The 26,035-nt window shown below is 51.3% G+C and overlaps 3 protein-coding genes across 12 annotated transcripts in view; 1 reads left to right on the top strand and 2 right to left on the bottom strand.

Annotated features, from left to right (window-relative positions):
- Nucleotides 1–4,699, bottom strand: part of AK8 (adenylate kinase 8) — a 163,408-nt gene extending 158,709 nt beyond the window's left edge. The window contains exons 1-2 of one of the 2 annotated variants that reach the window (XM_010372821.2): nucleotides 4,066–4,699; nucleotides 726–810 (exon numbers count right to left, since the gene is read on the bottom strand). In XM_010372821.2, the coding sequence (XP_010371123.2) occupies nucleotides 726–810; nucleotides 4,066–4,149 (169 nt within the window). In that variant the 5' untranslated portion in view covers nucleotides 4,150–4,699. The remainder of the gene's footprint in view (nucleotides 1–725; nucleotides 811–4,065) is intronic. The other variant, XM_030920315.1, reaches the window with a different exon arrangement.
- SPACA9 (sperm acrosome associated 9) lies at nucleotides 4,214–17,294 on the top strand. Of its 5 annotated transcripts, none has more exons than XM_030920317.1 (5): nucleotides 4,214–4,330; nucleotides 11,231–11,411; nucleotides 14,631–14,833; nucleotides 15,552–15,699; nucleotides 17,223–17,294. In XM_030920317.1, exons 2-5 carry the CDS (start codon nucleotides 11,268–11,270, stop codon nucleotides 17,232–17,234), a joined length of 507 nt encoding a protein of 168 aa, XP_030776177.1. In that variant the 5' UTR covers nucleotides 4,214–4,330; nucleotides 11,231–11,267; the 3' UTR covers nucleotides 17,235–17,294. The 5 variants fall into 5 exon arrangements, with proteins under 5 accessions (XP_030776177.1, XP_010371124.1, XP_010371127.1 ...); XM_010372825.2 differs by lacking the exon at nucleotides 4,214–4,330 and adding an exon at nucleotides 4,784–4,901; XM_010372822.2 differs by having other exon boundaries at nucleotides 15,552–17,293.
- Nucleotides 17,295–18,633: 1,339 nt separating this feature from the next.
- The window catches only part of TSC1 (TSC complex subunit 1), a 56,119-nt gene continuing 48,717 nt past the window's right edge, over nucleotides 18,634–26,035 (bottom strand). For 4 of the 5 annotated variants that reach the window (XM_030919583.1, XM_030919585.1, XM_030919584.1 and 1 more), the window contains 3 exons: nucleotides 24,705–24,892; nucleotides 24,466–24,627; nucleotides 18,634–24,031 (listed from right to left, as the gene is read on the bottom strand). In XM_030919583.1, coding sequence (XP_030775443.1) covers nucleotides 23,512–24,031; nucleotides 24,466–24,627; nucleotides 24,705–24,892 — 870 coding nt within the window. In that variant the 3' untranslated portion in view covers nucleotides 18,634–23,511. The remainder of the gene's footprint in view (nucleotides 24,032–24,465; nucleotides 24,628–24,704; nucleotides 24,893–26,035) is intronic. The other variant, XM_010372820.2, reaches the window with a different exon arrangement.

Below are 26,035 nucleotides of genomic sequence, written 5' to 3'. Positions count from 1 at the left end.
GTACCAAGTGCTAATGTCACCGGTGCGCTGGTAGCTCCTTCAAAGCAGCTAATTCCCCAATGAAAGAAACATAAAAGCTCCAAGACATCAGTCCTACCCAACAGCCCACACAGGACAGGACTGACCCTCCACTTGGCAAAGGGACCATGGAGTAGAGTGAGGGGCCTTCCTTGTGTGAGCGCCTCCCTCCTCCCCGCTCCTGCGCTCTGGCCTTGGGTCGGCTGACCTGCACCAGCCAACCACAAAGGTTTGGGGAGCTTGGAAACGCGTTAACAGGCTCTGATAATGAGACCGTCAGAAAAGCCCAAGGGCTTGCCTGTCTAGGTAGACCAGAGACCAAACTTACACCTGACAAGTGGAGTGATCAGAGAGCGGAAACGCAACAGGCGACAGCAGTTAGGGCAGGCAAAAGCAGTAATAATTGATTTCATGGGTCATTCTGGGGTTTTCATTTTAGTAACTTGGCAAGAGAATTTTTATAAGTTGTGCTCCAAAAGAAATTAAGGCATTTTTCAATGAACCACCAAATCAAGTTGTCGAAACCCCTCCCTTCTGACCTCCCTTCAGACACAGGTAGGACAGAATGGTGCTCAGCTATTCTTGGGGTGGGGCAGGATCCCTGGAGAGGATGAGGAGAAGAAGGAGGAGACAGAGGAGTCAGGGAAGAAGGGGGAGGAGGAGGCGAGGGGAAGATGGGGAGGGGAAGAGCCCCAGCCAGTGCTCACCATTGTCGTTGTCTTTATGCAAGTGCTGGATCATGAAGGGGATGGGGTCCTCAGGCTGATGGATCAGGAGTTGCTCCAGCATGTTCTGTAGGTGCAGAGCAGACACCCAGGTGGTTAATACCTGCAGGGGCACCTGGTCACCATAGATACCAGCTACGGGGCCTGCTCTCTCCACTGCACCCCACCAAACATGACTTCAACCTGGGACCCAGCCTGTGCCCCAGCTGGCATCTGCTTGGGTCCTCATGAGCAGAGGCATGAGGGGGGCCACGTGGTGCTGCTGCAGAGGCACCTGGGGGAGGCAGAAGTGGGGAGCCCTGCCCCTGATTCAGAGCAGGCAGTCCAGGGCTCTCTCCCCTGGGGTTCTTTGGGCTTCGCAGACGAGCCTTCTCGAAGTTCTCAAGCATCACCGTTCCCCTCAGAGCCTTAGCGGATGCTGTCCCCTTAGCTAGGAAGCTTCTTCCTCATCCTCATCCTGGCTAACTTCTGCTCAGTCTCAGATCTCAATGGGAACATACCTTCTTGAGTATGTGCACTAGGCAAACACATTAGATACTCCTGCACCTGCCTGTGGGCATTGCCCTTTTCCATGCCTCACCCTGTTCCTACTCACCAGGCCACCATCCTCCCGGCAGGCCATGGGTTCTTTGGGCCTCCTTGTCTGCCTAGAGCCCTTGGCACCCCAATGCCTGGCAGTCATAGCAGATGGCCGGCGCAGATGTTTGCTGGGGAACATGACCATTGCCACTACATGTGTCTCTCCAGAATGGAACAGAATATTACCGGCCAGATTTCTAAATAGTCCTAGGATATTCTGGCCATTTCATCCAATCAGGCAAGCATATCAAGGGAAAGCAGATTCTGGGGTTGCAGAATCCTAGGCACAGAAATGAGGAAGAGCTCATACCAGCTGTGCTGCTGCAATAAGGGGCATCCTTCAGTCCCAGGGACAAGGAGGGAAGGGCTGTAGTCCTCTTGGAGTGAAGGGAGTGTGGGGCAGGAAAAAGAGCACCGAGCCGTGAGAAGTCTTGGTTCCAGCCCCACTGTATCTCACCAGCAAGTCCCTTCCCTTCTCTGGGCCTCAGCTTCTCCGCCTGTTCAGTAGCACAGCTGGAGAGAACTCATGTTTGTATATCACTGGTGTGATGGAATGAGATGATTTTTGATGGTTCACACATAAATATTTTACATTTCATGTTTAAATCATTGTGTATTTAACGTATTGGAAAAATACGTACATCAAATCAATAATTTCAAGGATATCACTTAGGATGAGGCAAAAGCGGCTATTTAATTTCTTTGAAGGTGAGTTGATTAAAACAAGTGATTAGTTTAAATGGAGGTGCAGTAGTGGTTATGCAGATCTGTCCATGTGATATAACTGCACAGAAATGTATGTACAACAAAAACATCAGTGCAGGTAAAAATGGAGGAAATCCAAATAAGGCCTACAGTTCAGGTAACCCTCTTGTATCAATGCCAGTTTCCTGGTTTCGACAATGTGCTACAGTTATGTTAGATATTATCACTGGGGCAATGGGGGAGGGGAGACCAGAAATCCATACTATTTTTTAACTTCCTGTGAATCTAAAATTATTTTAAAATCAAAAGTATAAAAGGCCGGGCGCGGTGGCTCAAGCCTGTAATCCCAGCACTTTGGGAGGCCGAGACGGGCGGATCACGAGGTCAGGAGATCGAGACCATCCTGGCTAACCCGGTGAAACCCCGTCTCTACTAAAAAATACAAAAAACTAGCCGGGCGAGGTGGCGGGCGCCTGTAGTCCCAGCTACTCGGGAGGCTGAGGCAGGAGAATGGCGTCAACCCGGGAGGCGGAGCTTGCAGTGAGCTGAGATCCGGCCACTGCACTCCAGCCTGGGCCACAGAGCAAGACTCCGTTTCAAAAAAAAAAAAAAAGAAAAAGTATAAAAAATGGAAATGGTCAAAACCATGGAGGGAATACACAGATGACTAAGGACTGGAAATACTGGACTGAAAGCTTTCTTGTTGGGAGGCGGAGGCAGGACTGTTTGAGCCCAGGAGTTCAAGACCAGTCCGGGCAACATAGCAAGACCTCGTCTCTACTAAAATTAAAAAAAAAGATTAAGCAGGTATGGTGGCCTGCACCTGTAGTTTCAGTCACTCTGGAGGCGCTGAAGCAGAAGAATTGCTTGAGCCTAGTTCAAGGCTGCAGTAAGCCATGACTGTATCACTGCACTCCAGCCTGGGCAACAGTGCAAGACCCTGTTTCAAAATCAGGAAAAGCTTTCCTGGGCAACTCCTCCAACAATCACTGTGGAAAACACACCAGGTTCTCTAGAGCAGACAGCAGGACTCCAGATGCTCCCCCATCCTGCCCTGACCTGCTGACTTCTAACCCAGCTAGCTATTTTATTTGTGATTGGCCAGTCAAGCAGTTTTAGGAATCTCTTGCTCTCCCTCTATCAGTTAACACTTTCCAAGGGGAATGTGTTTGATGGAGGTACAGACACGGGTTTCTTTGGGCTCAGCTATCTAGTGTGTAGGGCAGAGTCTCAAATGACCACAGACACCACTATGCCCTCCATGCCATGCCCCTGGGGATGGGGTGTACCCTGGTGAGTAGACAAATATTCTGAAAACTGAGCTCCAGCTTCCCTTTGCCTCGCAGAACCTTTGAGTGGCTGAGAGTTCATCCCCTCCAGCTCCTGAAAGCCTTGACCTCCACCAAGTGCAGAAGGGAAAATTGGGGCCCTGGCGGAGGCCAAAGTCACACGGTGAGCTAGGGGCCCAGTCAGGCCTGGAGCCAGGATGAGAGCTTCGGAGCTGCAGGGGACGTCAGGCCCTGAGGGGCAGGGACCAGAGTGGGAGACGCTGCTGTCCCGGAGGCAGCCCTCTCCGAGGATGGAGATGCCAGCTTGAACTCGGACAATGCCCACCTCAGAAACCTGGGCCGAGGGGCTCCCCACAAATTCGACAGATGGGAACTGTCAGCGCCAGGAGAGCCCCTGGGAGACCACCTCTTCCAACCAGGCATTTCACAGGTGGGGAAACCGAGACAAGGAAAAGACTGGTTCCAGACCATAAGGCCCGCTGGCGGCACAGCCAGGACCAAATCTCGGCTCAAGTGGCCCCCTTCCTCCCCCTGGGTCCGCCTGAGGCAAACCCTGGTAGGGCCAGGGGCGTCCCCAGCTCGAAGGCCCCCTCGGGGTCACGGCGACACACGAATCGGACACCCCGAGTTGGGCCGCTTAGTGGGCGCACGACTCGGCCCCAGCTACGGGTCCCGGCCGCGCACCCGACGTCGCAGTGGAGGCTCCGGAGCTGCCGCCAGCGTCGCGACAGGCAGGGGTGTCCGGTCACCTGCATCAACTCGAAGATGTGGTTCTCCTCCCCGTACTGGGGCATCTCGGGGGGGATACGGTGCGGGGCGGTGGTCGAGTCCATGTAGCGGTCGCGGCGCGCCACTCCCTAGTAACCGCGTCGCTAGGGCCGCCGCGCCGTTTGCGTCATCAGCACGCGCCGCAGCCCCGCCCTGCAGGCTCCGCGCCGGGCCCAGATCCCGGAGCCTCGGTCGCGCGGGTCGCCCCCGCCCCGACCTCATCGGCTGACGCGCTTTGCGGCTCGGGCAAGTTCTTTCCCAAACCCCGGCCTCGCTTTCCCCATTTGCGCATCTTAGCGGGGGAAACCCTCAGGTGGCTTCCAGCTGGGCCTCCTCGTATCTGAGACCCTCGACGAAACCCAGAAGGGGCAGGTCGGCCCTCCGAAGCGGACCCTGCTTCTGGTTCTGTCAGTGCTCCCCGGCCCCGCTCCCTGTGCCTCAGTTTCCCCATCTTTAAAATAGAGATGCGGGAATAAATGTGGGGGAGGGTGTTTGAAGAGGGAGGGGCGTCTATGGGATAGGCCGGAGGTTCGAGGATTGGGTGGAAATCCTCAGCCCAGCTCCTAGCGTCGAGCCCGGGTAGACCCCACCTCCGGCTCCCCGGCTCTGGCCCAGCCGCCACGTGACCTGATTGCTATGGCACCGGCGGTAACAATCAGGCCAGCGGCCCCGCCCCTTCTCGCCCGACCTCCCCACCCACCCTCGCCTCCCAAGTCCTGGGACGGGCCTCCCCTACCCTCCGGGGCACCGACACTCACGGAGTGACTTCAGCTTCTGGGTGCTCCGTGGAGCGAAGAGCGCTCTAGGACAAGCAAGGGTAAACAGCGATGACTGTGGGTGGGCCCATTCGGACCCCATCCCGGCCTCTGGGTCAGAAACTGGAAGCTGGGGTGGAGGATGGAGAGATGGAGGGGTCTGGAGGATGGAGGGGCCTGCATAGCTGTCTGGGTGGGTGGCGAGGGGAAGGTTTGCGCTGGAGACGGAGCTTTTCGAGTCGTGTGAATTCCCAGTGGTACGGGGCAGCTTGATATTTTATTAGTCGCAACACTGAATAGGGAGCTCTTGTCTGTTGCCATGAATAGTAGGAACTGTAAGAGTTTGTTGAACTCTTAACTTTGTGCTCCCGGCAAAACTCTGTTGTCTCTGTACCTTATGGAGAGGGAAAATGGCACAGTCAGTGCAGACAGCCCCAGATTCAAGTCTTGGCTCCACTTCTTGCTGTGCGAGCTTGGCAAACTCTTTACTGGCTCCGTGCCTCACTTTCCTCGCCTGTGAAGCAGGAACTGCTGAAGGATTTCAGGAGCCAATGTATTGGAGAGTAACTGGCATGCAGTAAGCACACAATATATGGGGCTACTATTAGTAGTAGTATCTCATTTAATCGTTCCAACAACCCTGTGAAATAGGCACCTTCATTCCCATTTTACGGATGAGAAATTGGAGGATTAGAACAATGAGGAGTGGTTGGCTGGGTAACTTTGGGCGAGTCACTTCCCCTTTCTGGGCTTCTTTCCTCATCAGTTGTTGATCATACCGCCTTAGAACCAGAAGGCCTCTTGAAGAAGAGGCTAATCCAAACTCTCTCATGTGACAGATGGATAAATTGAGGCACAGAAAAGGGAGAAATCTTGGTTAGGGCCACTGATTAAATCGGGCAGAGCCAGGGCATGAACTCCACATCCAGGCTCCAGCTAAAGCCCTTTTCTACCAGCCAGCAGCCCAGAGACATGTCCTCCCAATGTAAAAGCCAGCACTGTTGCCTCTTCACCTCCAAACCGCCTCCTCAAAGTGCGCACACCTTGGTAGGCTTGTCAAACCCGACTGTAAAGATAGCTGGGGAAGAAAAGGAAACTGCCTCCCCCTAAACAAAGAACACAACAGCCATGCCTGCCATTTGCACTGGAGAGGTTTGGTTTGCTTCCTGGACATTTCTGAAATGACTCGCCTTTCTCCTCATTTATTTTAAGCCCTAGGCGCTTTTCCTACCATGATTTAATCTTCTTTAGCAGCCTGGAAAAATACAAATCAATTAAAGCCTAAAACCTATGGGTAATCATTTTTTTCCTCCCTCCTCCCCCAGATCGAGAAGTGCCCATACCCTGTGCCTTTCATCCGCACTAATTTGGCTGCAGTGGCTCTCGTTCAAGGGACGATCACTTCGGATAGCTTATTACAGCTCCTCTCATGACATTCCTGGCGTGCATGTCACAAGTTGCTAGGATCAAGAACAGAGTCAGTTTTGCTCTCAGCGGCTCTTGGGGCCACCAGCCAAGGTAGTGCTGTATCCCTGGAGAACTTGACAACCCCAGGAAGCCCCGAGAGGGTGACAGGGAGCTGGGCACACAAAGGGCAGCCCCCTGAATGTTTAGTCCTCCTTGCTTTGGGTCAAGGAAAAGGGAAAGTCTAGTGGTCATGGAAGTGAGGCCTAGGGCTAGGGCTCTAGTCAGTGGCTGAACCCTAGAGAGGTCAGGCAGCTCTTCAGGCCCTTCGCATTCCCTATCCTCACCTCCACAGTCAGTCTGATGTCTGGTGTGTTTGTCTCTAAGTACTACCAAGGAGAAGGGGAGGAGGAAGGAGGAAGGGAGAAAGAAGGGAGGGATCCAAGTTAAGAGCCCAGACTTTATAAAGCCAGGCAGAGCTGAGCAAGAAGTCCTGACTTGCCCATTCCTTATCTGGCCTCAGCTTCCTAATCTATCCTGTGAGGATAACCATGGTACCTGGCTCTAAGGCCGTGGTGAGGACTTGAGCTAACATGTCCTAGAGCCCCATCCCGTGACCCGCGCTGTTCTTAGGAGGACTGGAGTGAGCCACCCTTCTTCAGGCCAGGATCTCCTTGAGGGCTGGAGCACAGCCCCAGCTGTCCGGGCACCGTACCCACCCTCCTCCTGCAAATGCCCCTCCAGCAGACAGTGGCCCTTCGTTCTCCAGGTTCCCACCTGCTTCCCTGCTTTATTTCCTCCTTACCTAAAATGCTGTTCCTTTCACTCTTCCGCATGGTCTGCCTTCCCCTGTGAAAGACCAGCTCCTCCAGGGCAGGGAGTCTTGTTGGACACCCCAGCACCTGAATAGTGCCTGGCACACAGTAGGAACGCACAAGTGAATGAATGCATGAAGTGCTTTTCACCCTCTTGGCTTAGAAGCCTTCTGCTGTTCTTTCAAATGCTTCAGCTGACACTGGGGTCCCTCAGCCTGACCCTGTCCACTGTCCTCTTCTGCACAGTCCCACGTCCCCACACACCAACCTCTAGCCCAGGGTCCCACCCCCACTGCACACCTGTCTCACCTCTCCACAGCCTCCTTCTTCTCAAGTCGGGGTTCAAACATCCCTTCCTCCGGGAGGTCAAGCCCTTAGCAGTTCCTGCTGCTTTTGAGGTACACACCATGCCTGTGATGGTGTCCCCTGCCATTGCACACACACACGCTTCAGCCACAGTCGCGTTGATGATTCTGATGATAGCACCACCACATTCCGGGCGCCATGGTCCACGCCGTGCACCTCTGGTCTCATGTCAGCTCACCCCAGGCTGGGAGGCTGCTGCACACTGAGGCTTAGGGAAGATGGGCAGCTTGCCCAAGGTCAGCAAGAAGGGGTGGAACCAGGATTTGAATCCAGGCCTCTGTGATTCCAGGGCTCCAGCTCCTCTCATGACATTCCTGGTGTGCATGTCACAAGTTGCTAGGATCAAGAACAGAGTCAGTTCCTCTCAACCTCTACCAACCACAGCTCTCACCATGATGGGGGAAAAGCCAGGCCAAAAGGGCACACGCCCCTTCTCCCCGGAGCTCCACCTATGTGCTCTCTCTAACTCTCCTGGAGCTTCACCTTTTGAGTCATTTGTAAGCCCTGGGCCAAGATTAGGGCAAGGCAAGGGATGCACTCTCAGCACAAAACTTAAGGGAATGCCAATAGTTCAATCATTGAGGTGGACATTTTTCACGTTTTAATGCAATTTTTTTTTTTGTTGTTGAGACGGAGTCTCACTCTGTCACCCAGGCTGGAGTGCAGTGGCCGGATCTCAGCTCACTGCAAGCTCCACCTCCTGGGTTTACGCCATTCTCCTGCCTCAGCCTCCCAAGTAGCTGGGACTACAGGTGCCCGCCACCTTGCCCGGCTAGTTTTTTGTATTTTTTTAGTAGAGACAGGGTTTCACCGTGTTAGCCAGGATGGTCTCGATCTCCTGACCTCGTGATCCGCCCGTCTCAGCCTCCCAAAGTGCTGGGATTACAGGCTTGAGCCACCGCGCCCGGCCTTTAATGCAGTATTTTTTAAAAATCAAAAATAATGCCTAAAATCCATTTAGAGTAACATGTCAAAAATTTAAGTAAAGGTAGGCTCAGTATTACTGATTTCTCCTTTTGCCTCAGGTTTCAATATGGCAAGGTGCAGCAATCTTTTCTTTACAAATTCTGACGCTGCCAACTCATGCTCCTAATCCCAGCACATTGGGAGGCTGAGGTGGGAGGATTGCTGGAGCCCAGGAGTTCAAGACCAGCCTGAGCAACATAGGGAGACCCCATCTCTACAAAAAAAAAAAAGAAAACAAGTAGTCAGGCATGGTGGCACGTACCTGAGGTCCCAGCTACTCAAGAGGCTGAGGCGGAAGGACCACTGGAGCCCAGGAGGTCAAGGTTGCAGTGAGTCATGATCACACCACCACACTCCAGCCTGCGTGAAAGAGCAAGACCCCTTCTTTAAAAAATGTTTTTGGGGCTGGGTACAGTGGCTCATGCCTGTCATCCCAGCACTTTCGGAGGCTGAGAAAGGTGGTTCACTTGAGGCCAGGAGTTCAAGACCAGCCTAGCTGACATGGTGAAATTCCATCTCTACTAAAAATACAAAAAATAGCCAGGTGTAGTGGCACACACCTGTAATCCCAGCTACTCAAGATGCTTTTCTTTTTTTTTCTTTTGGAGACAGGGTCTCACTGTGTCACCCAGGTTGGAGTGTAGTACTGCGATCATGGCTCACTGCAGCCTTGACCTCCTGGGTTCAGGCGATCCTCCTGCCTCAGCCTCCCAAAGTGCTGGGATTACAGGTGTGAGCCACTATGACTGGCCTATTTTTATCTTGCTTGCTGAGTTTTTTGGCACCTCCTAAAGTTTGCACGGAGGCAAGTGCCTTCCTCATCTCGCCCTATTTGGGCCTGGGTGAGCCGGACACCATGGGAGGCGCAACAGAAAACCACTGTGCGTAAGTAAGTCAGCGTGTCTGCTCCATGTGGTGGGGACCAGCCGAGGATATGGCAGGTGTCAGTAAACCATGGCAGGCGTCATAAACCCCCACCTCATTCCCCACCCTCAGCTCTCCTTTCCATAGGAGGTTGAGCTGGAAAGAGGCCCCTGCCCTGCCTGCCCTGGCCCTGGCCCCAGCCCACCCCAGGGGAGCTGCAACTGCCCCTGTGTCTGTTGATAGTCACAGCCCTGTGGCTCTGCTGCAGAAGCATACTCTTGTCTTTCCAGGAGACCCACTCAGTGGCTCTTAAGGTGGCTCCTCTAACGCAGCCTTGCTGGCTTTTGGCTCCAGGGATAGAGGCTCCGTGGCTGGGCTCCATCTTGCTAAAGGGCCTCTTCCCCAGCCTCCTCCAAGTTCCCTGATTTACCACACCCATCATCTCGCAGAGGCCATCTCCTGGTCTGTTCCTGTGTTTCCTTTCATTCCTCTAATGTCGTCTCCTCTTGCATCAACTGGGAATACTCCCCCTACCCCGCCTCTGTTTTTCGTTGTTGTTGTTTTGTTTTGTTTTTTGAGACAGGGTCTCACTATGTCCCCCAGGCTGGAGTGCAGTACTGCAATCATGGCTCACTGCAGCCTTGACCTCCTGGGTTCAAGCTGGACCCCCAGCTCCAGCCCTGCTCTGGACACAGCAGAAAGAAATATTTCCCAGCCTCGTCTTGTTCTCATTCCTATCCACCTGGGACCTGCTTGGAAGCTTGGAATGTGCCTTCCCTGCCCCAGTCCGTGCTAAATGTTCTGGCCCCTTCCATCTCCAACATCTCCCTTGGACTAGACCTGACCTGACCCCTGCCTTCTCTGACCCCTGCTCATGTGGTGACACATTCGAGCCCGGACTTTGTTCTGGAGGCAGTGGAGGGGCAGCCGAGCGTGGCAGCACTGACGATGCTGGTTAGACGTAAGGAAGCCTAGGATCCAGGGTGTCTTGGGCACAAATTTGCTGTGACACCCTGGGCAAAACCTTTCCCTCTGAGCCTCACTTTCCCTGTAGCAGCTCAAGGGAGTTGGTTTTCTGAGTCCCTTCCCGCTCTAATGTGATAGAAATCTGTGGTCTGGAGCATTTTGCATGCACTCAGCAAAATTGTGATGTCGTGGAGCACACACCCATAGACTCTTCTGCCCACAGGAGGACTGTAGATGCTCTGTGGACCACCCAAATCACAGCAGGGACAGTCTGTGAGGTGCCAAGAGAGAGCCCTCCTCACAGCCTCCATGTTACTGATCATGGTATTCCAGCAATTAACAGGGTCAGAGAGCAGTCCACTAGCCACCAGCCCTGTCCTGAGAATGCGCAAACCTGAGACCAAGGCTCCTGCCCCCAGCCCAGAGCAGGCAGACTCACATCTTCTCAAACTAGACAGTCTAGTATTGATTCTTCTCCCCGCTTAATTCATGGGAAGGAATTCCCAGACTTTCCCACCTATTGCAGAGCGGCAGATGCTTTAAAATAATTTGATCCAAACTGATAATCTCCTGGTTTTATATCCTGTGGTATATCCCTTGATCCCAGGTTTTGCTGACACCACAGTGAGGGATTGGAGGCTGTGTGTGTATATGCATGTGCTTGTGTGTGTGCACATGCATGTGTGTGCATGTAGTTACCCACATCTGGAGAAACAGAACCAGAGAAACTCTGTCCACAGCTGAGGGAAGAAGTCACATTTCATGGCAAAGAATGTGTTCATGGAGGGTAAATTTCGAGGTCAGGCTCAGCTGTGTCATGGACAGCCTGGGGGTCTGGACAAGTGTGCAGCCTCCCAGGGCCGCGCTTTCTTCTGTGGGGAGGCGCTCACAGGTGCTCCAGTGAGAGGGGCCGTGGGTATCCCTCTCACCTGACAGTCCTTCCCTCCAGAGCTGGATCCAAGCTTTGGGTCCCGGGACCTCATCACTATCCTCTTTCTTTCTCCCCATAGATTCCTCCTCTCCCGTAAATGACCACAGAGGAAGACAATGAATGAGGTGAAAGAATCACTTCGCAGCATCGAGCAGAAGTACAAGCTCTTCCAGCAGCAGCAGCTCACCTTCACCGCCGCTCTGGAGCACTGCAGGGAGAACGCCCACGACAAGATCCGGCCCATCTCCAGCATCGGACAGGTGGGGCTCCCGACCCCGACCCCGGCCGAGGGGCAACAAGCCCAGCCCCCTCTCATGAAAGATGAAACCACTGGGGCCCAAATATGTAAGTGAATAACACAGCAGTTAAAGAGGCAGGCTTAAGACTCAGCCAGCTGGGGCTTAAGTCCTAGCTCTACCATGTGCCATTGTGGTGACCTCGGGCCAGTGACTTCACCTTTCTGTGCCTCCGTGTCCTCATCTGTGATGCAGGTTCGGTGGTCACCCATAGAAAACTGGGGATTTATTGGTGACCAGAGGGATCCTGTCCCTCCCATCACATTCCACTGGGAGCTGAGGAACTGTGGGATGCCAAGCACACTGCCAGGTGCTTTCGCAGATGTTTTTATTTAACCTGCATCTCCTCCAGGGTTAGCTGCTGTCCAGGTTTGCTCTGCAGGACTTGGAGGCCTCAAGACCAAATGAGCCTTCCAGGAAGTTAGGGGCTGGAGCTGCAGTGCAGTTAGGAACACACACAGGCCGGCCCTTCGCAGCTTGGAGGGAGTCAGCTTGTGGAAGGGTAACTGCCCCAAGATGGGTGGGAACAGGCGCAGGGCTCAGAACTGCAGAGGAGAAACAGGCTCGGGAGGAACAGCAGCATCCTTTAAAAACTTTTTTTCTGGCCAGGCACAGTGGCTTATGCCTGTAATCCCAGCACTTTGAGAGGCCGAGGCAGGTGGATCACGAGGACAGGAGTTTGAGACCAGCCTGACCAACATGGTGAAACCCTGTCTCTACTAAAAATACAAAAATTAGCCGGGCGTGGTGGCAGGCACCTGTAATCCCAGCTACTCATCAGGGGCTGAGGCAGGAGAATTGCTTGAATCTGGGAGGCAGAGGTTGCAGTGAGCTGAGATTGCACCATTGCACTCCAACCTGGGCCACAGAGCAAGACTCTGTCTCAAAAAACAAAACAAAACAAAAACAAAAAAAAATGAAAAAAAAAACCACTTTTTTTCTAATTTTGGTAAAATGTTTCCTTGATTTTTTAACTCAAAAAAATGTTAAATGTAGAGGGCAGATGCAGCGGCTCATGCTGGTAATCCCAGCACTTTGGGAGGCCGAGGTGGGTAGATCACCTGAGGCCAGGAGTTTGAGACCATCCTAGCCAACATGGTGAAACCCCATCTTTACTAAAAATCCAAAAATTAGCCAGGTGTGGTGGCACGCACCTGTAGTCCCAGTGAATCGGGAGGCTGAGGCATGAGAATCACAGGAACCCTGGAGGCAGAGGCTGCAGTGAGCCGAGATTGCACCACTGCACTCCAGCCTGGGCAACACAGCAAGACCCTCTCTCTCTCTCTCAAAAAAAAAGTTAAATGTACAGAAAAGCAGGACCCATATAACCCTCACCCAGATTCACCGACTTGTGACATTTAGCCAATTTAGCCATATTTGCCCATGCATGCAGCCCCTGAGCTACTGGAAAATAAACTTCCTCTTCTGTAAACCTGGACTTCAGGGGAAGAAAGGAAAGAAGCTGCCTACATCCTTTTTCGTCCATCCTCCAGAAGCTTCAAAAGTCAACAAGTGTCCCTTCCCAGAATCTATATCAATGCATAAGGGAGTGGCCTTCTTGCCTTAGGTCAACTGAAGGCTCTTGGTAAATAGTGGCCTTGTGTTCTGAGTTGCCTCTTACCCCTCCCCTGCCCTCCCTAAACCAAAAGTGTCCAAAGGTTCCCTGCACACCGTGCCCCGCCCCCCAGTCCTCCCACCAATGCTCTGTTGTAGTTACACCTTGGGGCAGGTTCCTCGTCCTCAGCCCCCACAGGTGCCCTTGAGGGTATGTGTGTCAACCCTCTCCCCCTTACAAAGCTGCTGTGTGCTGGCAATCCTGGAGAAGGAAGCACTTCAGATTGTTTGGGGAAACATCCCTTAGCAACAAAAAGGCAAACGGTTACAGCAAGAAAACCCTGATTTAGATGTAGACCTTTGTGGGTGCTGGAGGAGGTGATACCTGCATCTGTCATCAGATTGTGGAGAGTAGAACCATCTGACTGTGAAATGGGTCTGTTAACCTGGCCTGAACCACAGCCAATTCCTCCCTAGCACAAGATCAGACCTCCCGCTCTGGCCCAACCTCGGATGCAGTCACTTGGTAACCCAATAAGCTCCACTTACTCGCCTGCCCCTCCTTCCTCCAGCTTGTGAACATAGTACAGCTGAAGCCCAAAGGATTCCAGTCCCTGCTGTTTCCTCCTCAGTATGGGTGGCCCACGCTGGCATTTCTCACAATGAACTCTGTAAGTGGGATGACAGACACTGTGGCCTTAAGTCAGGGGGCAGCCCCCTTTTGCTTTAGGTGGTGGTTGGTTCAGGTGGCATGGGGACAGGTGAGGGGTAGGGCACAGAGCCACTGAGCTGGGGACAACATCCAACTAAGCCACTGGTGCCTTGGGCAGGTTATTTCACCTCTCCAGACCTCCAGTGCTCATGTCATGGTACTCATCTGTAAGATGAGAATTTAAAAAGGTACCTACTCAGTGTGTAGGCTTTAGATGAAGACAAGTGAGAGCAGGCCTGTAAAGCATTTTGTATGGTGCTGGAACACTTGATTTTATATCCATCTATCTATCTACCCATCCATCCATCCATTTAATTTAATTAATTTTTTTTTTTTTGAGATGGCGTCTTGTTCTGTTACCCAGGCTGGAGTGCAGTGGCGTGATCTCGGCTCATTGTAGCCTCCACCTCCCGGGTTCAAGTGGTTTTCCTGCCTTAGCCTCCTGAGTAGCTGGGACTACAGGCATGTGCCACCACGCCTGGCTAATTTTTTTTTTTCCTAGTAGAGATGGGGTTTTACCATGTTGACCAGGTTGGTCTCAAACTCCTGACCTCAAGTGATCCCTGCCCACCTCAGCCTCCCAAAGTGCTGGGATTACATGTGTGAGCCACTGTGCCCAGCCAATCCATTAATTTCATATCATCTCTCTGTGTATCCATCCATCCATCCATCCATCCATCCATCCATCCATCCATCCATCCGTCCGTCCATCCATCTATCCATCTATCCATCCATAGAGAGAGATACCACTATATAGAGTGGTCTGTATCTTAAAATGCTTACGCGTTACTTGCATCTCCCCCATGAATCATGGAGGGTGGGAGGGAGTAGGGTGGGAGCTCCTGGACATCTGCACCATATGCCAGCCAGGACCCGGGTTGGCATGTCCCCAGCTCATGTGGCGGTGGCCTTTGCAGGTGCAGAGCTACACGGAACACTACTGCAACAACTCCACAGACCGGCGGATTCTGCTCATGTTCCTGGACATCTGTTCAGAGCTGAGTAAGCTCTGCCAGCACTTTGAGGCCGTGCACTCTGGCACCCCAGTCACCAACAACCTCCTCGAGAAATGCAAAACCCTCGTTAGCCAAAGCAATGACTTAAGCAGCCTCAGAGCAAAGTAAGTCCCTCTGGTGCTGCTTTTGAGGCCCCGTGTGTGCCTGTGGGGAGGCCTCTGTCCTGCTTCTTTCCTGTTGCCTGGATCATGTGGCTCCCGTTAGACCACCCTGGGCAGGAAATTCCAGTCTCCACTCATTTACTGGAATGACTCGGATTCAACGAAACCTTTTCTTTACGAGCATCGTAGACATGGCAGGACACCAAGTGTCTCACGGGTGTTAGCACCAGGCAGGTGGAGAAGCAGTTGTAGAGCCCAGAGCAGTTGCCCCCGGAAGCCCACAGAAATCCTCACTGACATGCAAAGAAGTGGACGCTAGAGCTGCCTCCCAGGGGCAGCAGCACTGCCACCAAGGGCTCCTCATCCTGACAGCCTGGGAGCCCGCAGGACAGTGGGCCAGAGCCTGGGGAAGCTCTGTAGATACCAGGGTGAGATGAGCCAGAGCGATGGGCCAGCCAGTTCCTCACCCCCAACCCAGGTTTCTACGGACCATGGGGCTGTGGTTTGCACCTCCTGTCTTTCACACCAGAATTACCTGGGGCCTGTGGCACCCCAGGCCTGGTCTGCCAGAATCTCTGGGGACAGAGAGCCTGAGCATGCTGTGTGTCCAGTTCTAAAGCTTCCCCAGGTGACTCTGCTATGCCTGAGGTCTGGCAGCTGCTTGCCACAGCATGGCAAGTCCTGGGAGCATGGGCTCACCCAGGCCCCTGCCATCCTGCAGATACCCTCATGACGTGGTGAACCACCTCAGCTGTGACGAGGCCCGGAACCACTACGGAGGCGTGGTCAGCCTCATCCCCCTCGTGCTAGACTTAATGAAAGAATGGATCGCCCACTCTGAGAAGTTGCCACGCAAGGTGCTGCAGCACGTGAGTGAGCCCCAGGCACGCCAGGAGAGCACCAGGGGAGCCGCTCGTCCTGCCCAGGCCATAGGCACCCAGCCCGGGGCCACTAAACACAAGTGTAGACAGCTCACCAAAGGCAGCCTCAAACCCAGGGGATGTTCAAAACCGCCCTGGAGGCCTCCTGGTGGGAAACTGTAACTCAGAGCCAGGGAGCTACATCGGTGGAGAGCTTTGCTATTTAATTTGGATGTTACTGGTTGGTCTTTTTTTCATTGGTACCCACGGCCCCTGCCACTTACCAACCCCAAAGGGAATCAGCCAATATATTACTGAGACTTCCTCTCTCTCTCTTGCTTTTTTTTTTTTTTTTTTTTTTTTTGAGACAGAGTTTCGCTCTGTTGCCCAGGCTGGAGTGCAGTGGCGCGACCTCCGCCCACTGTAAGCTCCGCCTCCCGGGTTCCCGCCATTCTCCTGCCTCAGCCTCCCGAGTAGCTGGGACTACAGGCGCCCACCACCACGCCTGGCTAATTTTTTGTATTTTTAGTAGAGATGGGGTTTCACCGTGTTAGCCAGGATGGTCTTGATGTCCTGACCTCGTGATCCGCCCTTGTGATCAGCCTCCCAAAGTGCTGGGATTACAGGCGTGAGCCACCACGCCCGGCCCTCTTGCTTTAACTTCTAATGTTTCCGCTTCTAAGCATCAGGCTCCGTGCTGATGAAGAGGAAACCCACTTACAGGAGTTGCCCAAACAGATGGCGTGGTAGAGGGTCCAAGGAGGGCACTGAACTGTCACCTAGGTCCTCTTTGAGCCACATCCGGCTCCAGTGCCAGGCCTGTCCCTGCTGCGGGCTGCAGCTTTGCAGTGAGCCACCAAGCTGGAGACCATCCGCTCCTTGCCCCACCACCAGCCCCAACTGTAGTCGAGGCACATGCTGTTTGCGAGCCAGGGATGCTCACCTCCAGGATGGAGTGGGGGTGAGCATGTGGAACGCAGTGTGTTTATATTTTATTGTTATTTTTTGAAACGGAGTCTCACTCTGCCTCCCAGTCTGGCATGCAGTGGCATGATCTTGGCTCACTGCAACCTCCACCTCCAGGTTCAAGCGATTCTCCTGCCTCAGCCTCCTGAGTAGCTGGAATTACAGGCACCCACCACCCCACCTGGCTAATTTTTGTATTTTTTTTTTAGTAGAGACGGGGCTTCACCAGGTTGGCCAGGCTGGTCTTGAACTCCTGACCTCAACTGATCCACCCACCTCGGCCTCTCGAAGTGCTGGGATTACAGGTGTGAGCCACCGCGTCCGGCCAGAACTCAGTGTGTTTAGTTCTCTGGACCACAGCCAAAGGGGAATAAACCCACCTTCCCTTCTCCTTTACTTGGGAGAGGGAGACCATGACAGAAGCCAGAATTCTGATTTTATGGCTCCTGAGCAAGGGCAGTGACCTGGTTTTCACAGCATAGTTGAACCCCAAACATTGTAAAATGTGTCCCTGGCTTCTGAGCTTGCCCAAAGTAATGTCTGACTGTTGGTTTTTCCCTTCACAGGGGACGACTTAGCTTCTGTATTGTTGCTTCCTCAGGGGGAGACAGTCGAGAATAAAAAGTATTCTACCACCTCTCTGCCTGGCTTGGTTTCCTGGGATTTATCCCTGAAAGAAAACCTCCATCTCCCCTAAGACATCAAAGGACACTGGGCAGTAGCCACACATGCAGAGCCTCAGCAGACAGCAGAGAGAGGCCGCCCTAGGCAAGGGGCAAGGGGGCGTGCCTGTCTCCAGTCAGCTTCTAAGAGGCTCATGCCCAAGCTCCAGAGGGCCAGCATTCGGATCTTCCTCCAGGGGTGGGAGGTCTAGTTAGAGATCTAATCAGATAAGAAAACCTGAATTTTCCTGAGAAATTAAAAACTGCCACCTCCCAGTCTTAGTCTCAAAGGAGTTGCTTCAACCATTAACATGGGCAGAGCAGGGTAGGCACCGTGGCTCACGCCTGTAATCCCAGCACTTCGGGAGGCCAAAGCAGGTGAATCACTTGAGGCCAAGAGTTTGAGATCAGCCTGGCCAACATGATGCACACCCGTCTCTACTAAAAATACAAAAAAACTAGCCGGGTATGGTGGCAGGCGCCGTAATCCCGGCAACTTGGGAGGCTGAGACAGGAGAATCACTTGAACCTGGGAGGCAGAGGTTGCAGTGAGTCGAGCCTGGGCCACTGCACTCCAGCCTCGGCGACAGAGTGAGACTCTGTCTCAAATAAATAAACAAACAAATACATAAAAATAAAACGGGCAGAGCAATGCTGATTTCCAGACACAGCCAGGCAGAGGCGAGCAATTGAAAGCCACATCGCAAATGAAACTCATCCCTGGTCCTTATATGGAAGTCCAGGCCAAGAGATCATAAGCCAGGGTGGATGTCAAAATTGTGTAAAGGCAGTTTCTGGCCTTCTTCCAAAGCCCTTGAAGGGCATGGAGAAAGGAGTGTTGGGTGTTGCACTGTCTCCTTGGCACACTCACATTAACACAACCAGCAAGGCTCAGGAGGGCAAGCTCTGCAGCACTGAAGTGTCAATGCAGTGCCACCAAAAGGACTCCGAGACACCCAGCATGCCAGCACGGAGGAACAACACACCCCTACAGACAGCCTGGCTCTGGGGGTTTCTCTGGAGACAGGATTCGAGTCACCCCCTCCCACACTATGCCACTTGGCCACTCTTTGAGGAAGAACATGAATTTGAGGCAGATACAGGTAGGACTGGTGGCTGTGCGCCAGATAATTTGCCAGAACAAAAAGAGTCTTCTTAGAGACAAAAGCCCAAATCCATTATTTGTCAGGTTCCTCCTCCAGTCACCCAAGGTAGCCAAACCAGACCCTAAGGCTTTGTATCTTTGGACTAGTGCCCCGCTTGACCTATAAGCCTGCCAAGGCCAGTGTAAGCCACTCCATGTCCACACAGCAGAGTAGTGCAAAACAATAAATTTTTATTTGTTCACAGTTAAACACAAGCAACTGCCTTGACGTTTTAGAACATTCTAAGAAGGACAGCAAACCCTTTTGATCCAATTCCCATTCACTAAGATTGTACCATTTTATCTTGCAGTTCATTTTTATGGCATCTGATGTGGATTGTTGACATGCTTTTAGGATTGAGGCGGGAAAGTTTAGACCTTTTGACAAGAGCGGACTTTCTTCAATTTAACTAAAAGCAGTCCGTTAAAAAAAAATCAGTTTCTTTTCACTGATGGGACCCCTTTAAACTGCAAGTTTGCCACACATGGTTCATCCATGATTGAGTTATAAAACTAGATTATGTCTTAGCAAAATCTGTTCCTCCGTAATATATTTGTGGTCCATAGAAGTCTTCTGAAAAGTGATTACTGATTCTTCCTAGTGCAAAATGCATGGCTGCCTCTTTCATAAGCCAAAGTATTTGCTACACAGAGCAGCACCATACCCTCCTGTCCAAACACTGTAAGAGGTGGGGAAAGGGAGGGAGGGGTTGGTCTGGGGGTTCTCAGACTCTCAGGATCTCCCCTGAGAGGTCCATTCCAATGGTTAAACCAGCCTACTTATCTCAGAGGGTGGGTAATGTGGCGCTGGGAGGCCAGGAGGAAACTCCTCTGCCTTCATTAACTCGTTTCATGACCAGAAGCCGTGGGCACAGGCGCTCGGCTCTTCCAGGCAGGCTTCCCTTGTAGCTACAGCTACTCTTCCCTCAGACGAGCAGATACAGACTGCAGGACGGCATGGAAGAGACAGGAACATGCTCCCCTGGGCACATGGAAGAGTTCCGGACAGAGAAGCCACGTGGGACAAGGGTCACAGCAGCAGCCTAGGGGCCAGTCCTCGACCTAAACTTGTTTTTACCTACAGACAAAAGCTTAATCGAGTGCAATCAATGCCTTGGGGATCTTTGCAGCAATCTGGGGGACATGTGTCACAGAACTCTGGATGTAAACAGATACACAAACATCTTCAGACTGGATACATTTTTCCAACGCCTGTTGCAGGTCAGTTTTAAAGCATGTACCCTGGAGAGTGAAGGTGCAGCAGATAAGGTGTACTGATTTGAGTCACTCCACACAAGGCAGCTTTCTTCTCCAGGTGGGACAGAGCCCCCTGGGGGGACCACTCTCCAAGAGTATCCGCAGGAGGCGGGCGGCACTCCATCTCACCAAGGTCCTGGCCGGGCCTTCGCGCTGCCCAAACCCTCCTCCAGCCTGCACAGGCCTCCTCCCACCTCAGTGCTTTCAGTGAGATAAGGTGAGGCTCGCTGTGGAGAACTTTTGTTTGCTCTTCAGTTCCTTCTTCAAGTGGTATGCTCTACTATTTGGTAGAAATTCACATTGGCTTGTCACAGCACACTTCGGTTCTGCTGGCTACATGAAACACATATCCAGTTTTCTATTCTTAACAGCGAGTCTGAGCCTCTGTGGTCTCACAGATCCTTTCCTCCCCAGAACCATTGTATACATACTTCTCCAAACAACTGCTAGAGTTTTATCTTTCTCAACAAATATACCAGAAACTACATGTGCTGTTGCAAATGGGGATGGCCCAAGAGTCTGGAGTTTTGTTCCCTGCTGCTCTTGCTTTTACCCAGTAATGTGCGGCATGGTGGGTGAATTTTTCTAATGGTCAGTGGCTTCCAGGACCTGTTCCTGGGTTGTAACAGTTCACCTTCTCAGAACAGTTTGGACTATTTCCCCCAACCACGTCACATAAGCTTTGGCTCACAAAGTAGCTCACCTCTCGCCTCTTCACTCATCAAGCTTAGTAAGAAGGTTCTGCAGCTTAGTCCCAAAGGTCAGGCAGTTTTCGCTCCTGAAAAACTCTGTGGGCACACCTAGAGAGGCCACTGTCTGCCCACCTGCCTTAGTAATGCTGGTCCTAACACTCCTCTCCAAGGATACCTTACACAACTTCTCCATCTCAGAAGTGACCTTGACCTTCCTACCTTTGGGTTTCAGTTTTTTTATATTCATGACCACGTGTTTCTTCCAATCCCATAATAACAATTTTTATAGACTTTATGGCAGAGTCTTGTCAATGGCTTTTTGAAAATCCATTAAAGTTCTATCAGATGCAGATCTGTGTGTTTATTCACCTGCAGGGACTCGGGAGCTCATCTGCTCTGCGTCTTCCCATCCCCCTCCCCGCTAAAGCTGTAGTGCACCTTTTTAAAGGAATTCCATGCTGCACAGCAGCAGACTTTGGGCTCCTCGGGGCCTGTGCTGACTCTGGTTAGTGTCAGGTGGGGATCCGAGTAGGTTATGCACATTGGCCAAACAGCTGAGACAGGTATGCTCACCCATAGTGATTTCTGGATGGAGGCCATCCAATCTCAATATTTATGAATACCAAGCTGCTTAATTGGTTTCAAGATAGACTCTGCCCTTAACGCTTACGGTACCAATACCTTTGCCCAGGACTGGATTGCCTCTCAAGAGTCCTACTGTCACCTTTCCATCCTTACAACTACTCACTGCAGCATGACCAAGTGACTCCTGGCAGGTTTATCACTTCCAAAACCAAACCAAACCTAACTACTGACTCGAGTTCTTTGCAACATGAAAGCCTACATTTTTAGGCTGGGCCCCTTCAACATGACTCCAGGTCTCATTCTCCCAACCGTGGTTGCGTGAAACCCACAGCCTCCTAGAACTCAGAGGCACCTGAGCTTGGAGCCACCTTTGTTATAAAGCTGAGGAAAGGGACACCCAGGCTGGATGGACGAGCTGAGGGCCCTGCGCAGACATGTCCATGGAGCTTCAAGCCTAGGCCTCTGTCCATGCTGCCCCCTTTCTTCCCTTTATTTTGACAACCTGCCCATTTCTAAAATGTTTTTTTCTTTTTCATCTGGGCCTCTTTTCCTTTGCCAATTAAGGAAAAAGCTTTAAATGCCTGGTATCTTGTTCTGTGGCACAGATCTCTAGAAGGAAAGTACTTAAAACCAGTTTCAGGATTCACTGATGGGATTTCCTTCCCTTTCTAAATTTGTTCACGTTTTCCTTTTCTAAAACTGAACCAGGAAACTAGACTGTACTGGATTTTAAGCTTTCCTTTGGACAAAGCTGAATTAAACATGTGGTGTCAGTAATACTCCACATCTGACAATTCAGGGCCAACTGCCAGCCTGTACTAGGCCGAATAGTTGGGACCACGCCCTGCCACAGGCTGGGAATCAGTCACACCCAGAAAGCCTGCCTGAACAGGTTTTCTGCTGGTATAGCCAGGGTGACATAGAGTCTCCAACTGTCTACCTCCCTTTAGTTAGGGATGCTAGAATATTTATTGCCATGCTAAAAAAAAAAAAAAAAGACTTTTATTCTTTAGTGCTCGAAGCCTCCGTGTGCACTAAGATTTCGTACCATGACAGTTTTTTACCTCTTTATGACTGAATCCTTGTATTCTTTTTAATGAAAGAATAGAAACAGGAAAGCCAAGTTCACTGGCTCCTTCCTACCAACTCTCCCCTGCCTCAGCTGGAACATGAGGCAACAATTCTTAGGCTTCTAGCATTTCTTTCAGGAGCACTTGTTGAGTTTGGATTCTCTGCCACTGCCACTTTTCTGACTAGTGTCATCTCTCGTGAGCATGTGGGGCAGCCTAGTGGGCATACACAGCCAGCTTTTGCCAACATTCTCCCGGACTCTGCTTAGACTGCTCTGTCATTACTAACATGGAGAATGTGATGACATCGCTCCCTGGAGAGTCGGCCCCTGGAAGTTGGAATTGGTATGAAAAAGCTGCCCCCCTTCTGGTGGCCTAGAACCTGCTACAGTGAGGCAACCCTAACGGCCTGGGAAATGATGGTCACATACACTTTGCAGAAGCTCTTTGGACCTTCAGAGCCTTTCTGCTGCACTGTCACAAATAAGCTGACATGAACAAGAGGCATGTGCACACAAAGGGAGGCCAGCAGACAGGAAGGTTTAACAAAAGGCCCAGCAAGCTGAGATGGACTGGAGGTGCAGTTCCTCATGCTCAAGTGCTTCTCGGGTAACCTCTCCCAGTGACTGCTCCTTGCCTCCTACGGAGAACAGGTTTTACCACCTACACACCAGCCTGTGGTCACAATAGTACCAACATTCAAGCAAACACCAAATAAATAAGAGGTAGTGGGGGAAGAAGGGACGAGAGCTTTCCCAAAGGGTGTATGGTCTCCACAGTGCCAGCTCTAGATTTCTGAAACAGGCTTCTGTTTACACAGAACTTTCTAGGAAGCTTATTAGAACTGCCAAAAGAATGTAAGTGTGAATAAACCATTGTTCTTCTAGACCTGCTGCTTTAGATGCTGAACTTCAGAATCAAAAAGCAGTGGAAAAGTCTCATGTGACGGCTTTCAAGTGAAGACAACCAGCTTTGCAGGCTATGTCCTCCTGGAAGGGACAAAACCAGACTTACCTGCAATGCAACAAACTACCTGGTCTAACTGAGAGCCAACCCAGTAATCTGAGCTTCAGGAAAGCAGAAAGTGGTGTGTTAGACTCAAAGATTAAATTTGGCCTCATATTGCACAGGTTCAAAGGACGCAACCATTCTGGGGGGAAAGGAAGAAAGTAAAGCTACTGAGGAACACCAACTGGCCCTTGGATTAGAACACACTGCGAGGTAAATGAGAGGGGTTAGGGCGGGTGGAGGGGAAGGTCAAGAGGCATTTCAATGCCAGATCCAAAAACCGTTCTGCATTCAGTCAGCTGTCCAAAGGACCTCCGTCCCATTTCCACACATGAACTTGCACTCAGACCCTGGAAACAGGAAAGCTTTGAAACGTGCATTCACACCTCCTGTTCTGTGCCAACAATATGCAAGTTAACACTGATTGACCACCATCCTTAGCTGTGTTCATGATGAGTCTCATTGTAGTCCATGATATGTAGCTGTCCAACACTGTCCGGGTTCGGGGGAGATGGGTGCGGGCCATCTAGGTTCAGGGGAATCTTGGCTTCCACACCCAAGTCTTTGCTCAGTTCTGTCTTTAGGCTCTCAGAAAGGCTACTGGTCATGCCGTCCTCATCACACTGACTCTCGCTCTTATTACGAAATAACTCTCGGGCCTTCATACCCAGGAAGCTTTTTGAACTGGGAAGTGAGCCCACAGTGGTAGGGATGCTGGCAGACGGTTCTCCCGTCGTCGTCTCCCACCGACTGCTGAACGGGCCTGCCCTCTGGTATGGGGGTTTCTCCGGGGTGGAAAGCTCGCTGCTGCTGCTGCTGCTGCCTCCACCTCCTCTGCTTCCACTACTGCCCCGGGTGCTGCTGGGCCTGGGGGTCTTGGTCTCACCGTTGTGGCCAGATGCCTCTTCATTGTGCCCTACCATGGAATCTGAGCACCCGTCATTACAACAGTCAAGCCTGTAAGAAAGCCCGGGAGGAAAGAAGGAGCTGGTGATTGGAGCGTCCACATTTGGAAGATGTGGAATTACACTGACACTCACTCACACTGATGCTGAACTCTGCTAGCCCACTCTCTGTTTTATAATACTGGACTCAAGCAAGAGATCTCATCAAGAGAAACCTAAGTCACAACTAGGGATACTAGGTGGCAATCTTAAGTGTGAACACTTCCTGTGGCTGTATGGAGGCACTCAAGGCCAGGAAAAGGAACATGAAGAGATCACTGGACGTTTGGAGGAAAGGAACGTCAGAGTGGGTCTCTGAAATGGAGTGAGCTGAGCGCTGCAGCCCTGTCTAATCAGCTATAACTGCTTCCCACACCATGTGACACAGTCCTTATGCTGTAATTGACAGCTTAATCCCAAGGTTGTTAATCAGTTCTTTGTTCCTACCTTTCTTCTGCTGCTTCAGCTGCTTCGGCTTTTTCTTCTTCAAGTTTTTTCAGGAGGCCATCTTTCTCCAACCTGCCATATAAATCTAAGATCTCCAATTCAAACACTTGGGTTATCCTTTTCTGAGCCTCATACCTGCTCTCTGCGGCCTGTAGCTGTCCTCTGAAAGATACAGACCAGCCAGAATATAGGAAGTTCCACTTAATAAAAACACAAAAGCCTTTCTTGATGAAAGTTACCTTGCCTGGAGTTTGACATCCTCTAAATATTTCTTCTGTTCCAAAAGAAGGTGGTCTTTCTTGGCCAGGTGAGATTCCAGTTCCAAAATCCGTTTTTGGGAAGTGTCAAGCCTCTGAGTCTGCTGGAGAACATGGCTTCTGTTTTTTTCTAGCTCTTTCCGATAGGCAGCTTTCATCATTTCTACTTCCTAAAATAAAAAAAAAAAAAAGACTAGAATTAGTACTTATAAAAAATAAACACGCTGTATCCATTTTGAAAAGACAATGGAGGCCGGGCGCGGTGGCTCAAGCCTGTAATCCCAGCACTTTGGGAGGCTGAGACGGGCGGCTCACGAGGTCAGGAGATCGAGACCATCCTGGCTAACACGGTGAAACCCCGTCTCTACTAAAAAATACAAAAAAACTAGCCGGGCGAGGTGGTGGGCGCCTGTAGTCCCAGCTACTCCGGAGGCTGAGGCGTGAACCCAGGAGGCGGAGCTTGCAGTGAGCTGAGATCGGGCCACTGCACTCCAGCCTGGACGACACAGCGAGACTCCGTCTCAAAAAAAAAAAAGAAAAGACAATGTAAGCAGGACTGAGAAGGCACTTTAGTAAGCTGGTAGTATTATCCTAGTAACCCTTCCTTGAAATCGATCCCCAAGGAAATCATGTGAAACATAAATAGAGATTTTGCACAAAAATAATCATCACAGCATATTTATAAGAGCAAAAACCTGGAAAAATCATTTAAGTCTAATGTCAGGGGAACAGCTAAGTAAATTAAAATACATCCTATATTTCTAAGTCTTTTTAAAAAATGATATGGTATCAGTAACAAGGTTAAAAAGCAGACTACAAGACTGAACAGTACAATCAACTATGCGAACATATACGTATCCAAAACACCAAGTGAAAATCCGCCAGTATCCAGCTATCATTTCAGTCTAGTGGCACCGCAGGCCACTTGCTTTCTTTCTCCTTTTCTCCCCCTCCTGACAATAGCACAGGTGGGGCTACAGAATGGAATGCCAGTGGAGCAGGTCTGCTCAAGCAAAGCAGCCTCTGCAGACTGGGTGCCCTGACCAGGTTTGTTGATCGTGCTAAGGCAGATGGCCGGCAGCCGACAGATTGGAACAGCTTGAAACCCAGAGCAAGTACACATTAATGCTCAGAAAGAAGGCGGAAAGGATATTTTTTTAAGCCTGTGTTACATTTGTGTGTGTATGTTTACTGTGGTAAAATGTACAAAACATAAAATTTGCCATATATTTGTTTTTTAAAAAAGATAATAAACCATAAACAGCAAGGAGATGAGCTTTCACGAAGGCGTCCCTGTCTTGATGCTGTCTGGT

Source organism: Rhinopithecus roxellana, chromosome 16, assembly GCF_007565055.1.
Source record: "Rhinopithecus roxellana isolate Shanxi Qingling chromosome 16, ASM756505v1, whole genome shotgun sequence".
In the NCBI taxonomy this organism is placed as follows: Eukaryota; Metazoa; Chordata; class Mammalia; order Primates; family Cercopithecidae; genus Rhinopithecus; species Rhinopithecus roxellana.
Note: the sequence above shows the minus strand (reverse complement) of the source record. Positions and strands in the feature narration are given on the sequence as shown.

What these genes read in the sequence shown, in the direction of transcription:
- SPACA9 (XM_010372822.2), top strand. Translation starts at nt 11,268, where the DNA reads ATGAATGAGGTGAAAGAATCACTTCGCAGCATCGAGCAGAAGTACAAG. An exon ending in CCATCTCCAGCATCGGACAG is followed by an intron (nt 11,412 to 14,630) that starts GTGGGGCTCCCG and finishes TGGCCTTTGCAG; the next exon opens with GTGCAGAGCTACACGGAACA. An exon ending in TTAAGCAGCCTCAGAGCAAA is followed by an intron (nt 14,834 to 15,551) that starts GTAAGTCCCTCT and finishes GCCATCCTGCAG; the next exon opens with ATACCCTCATGACGTGGTGA.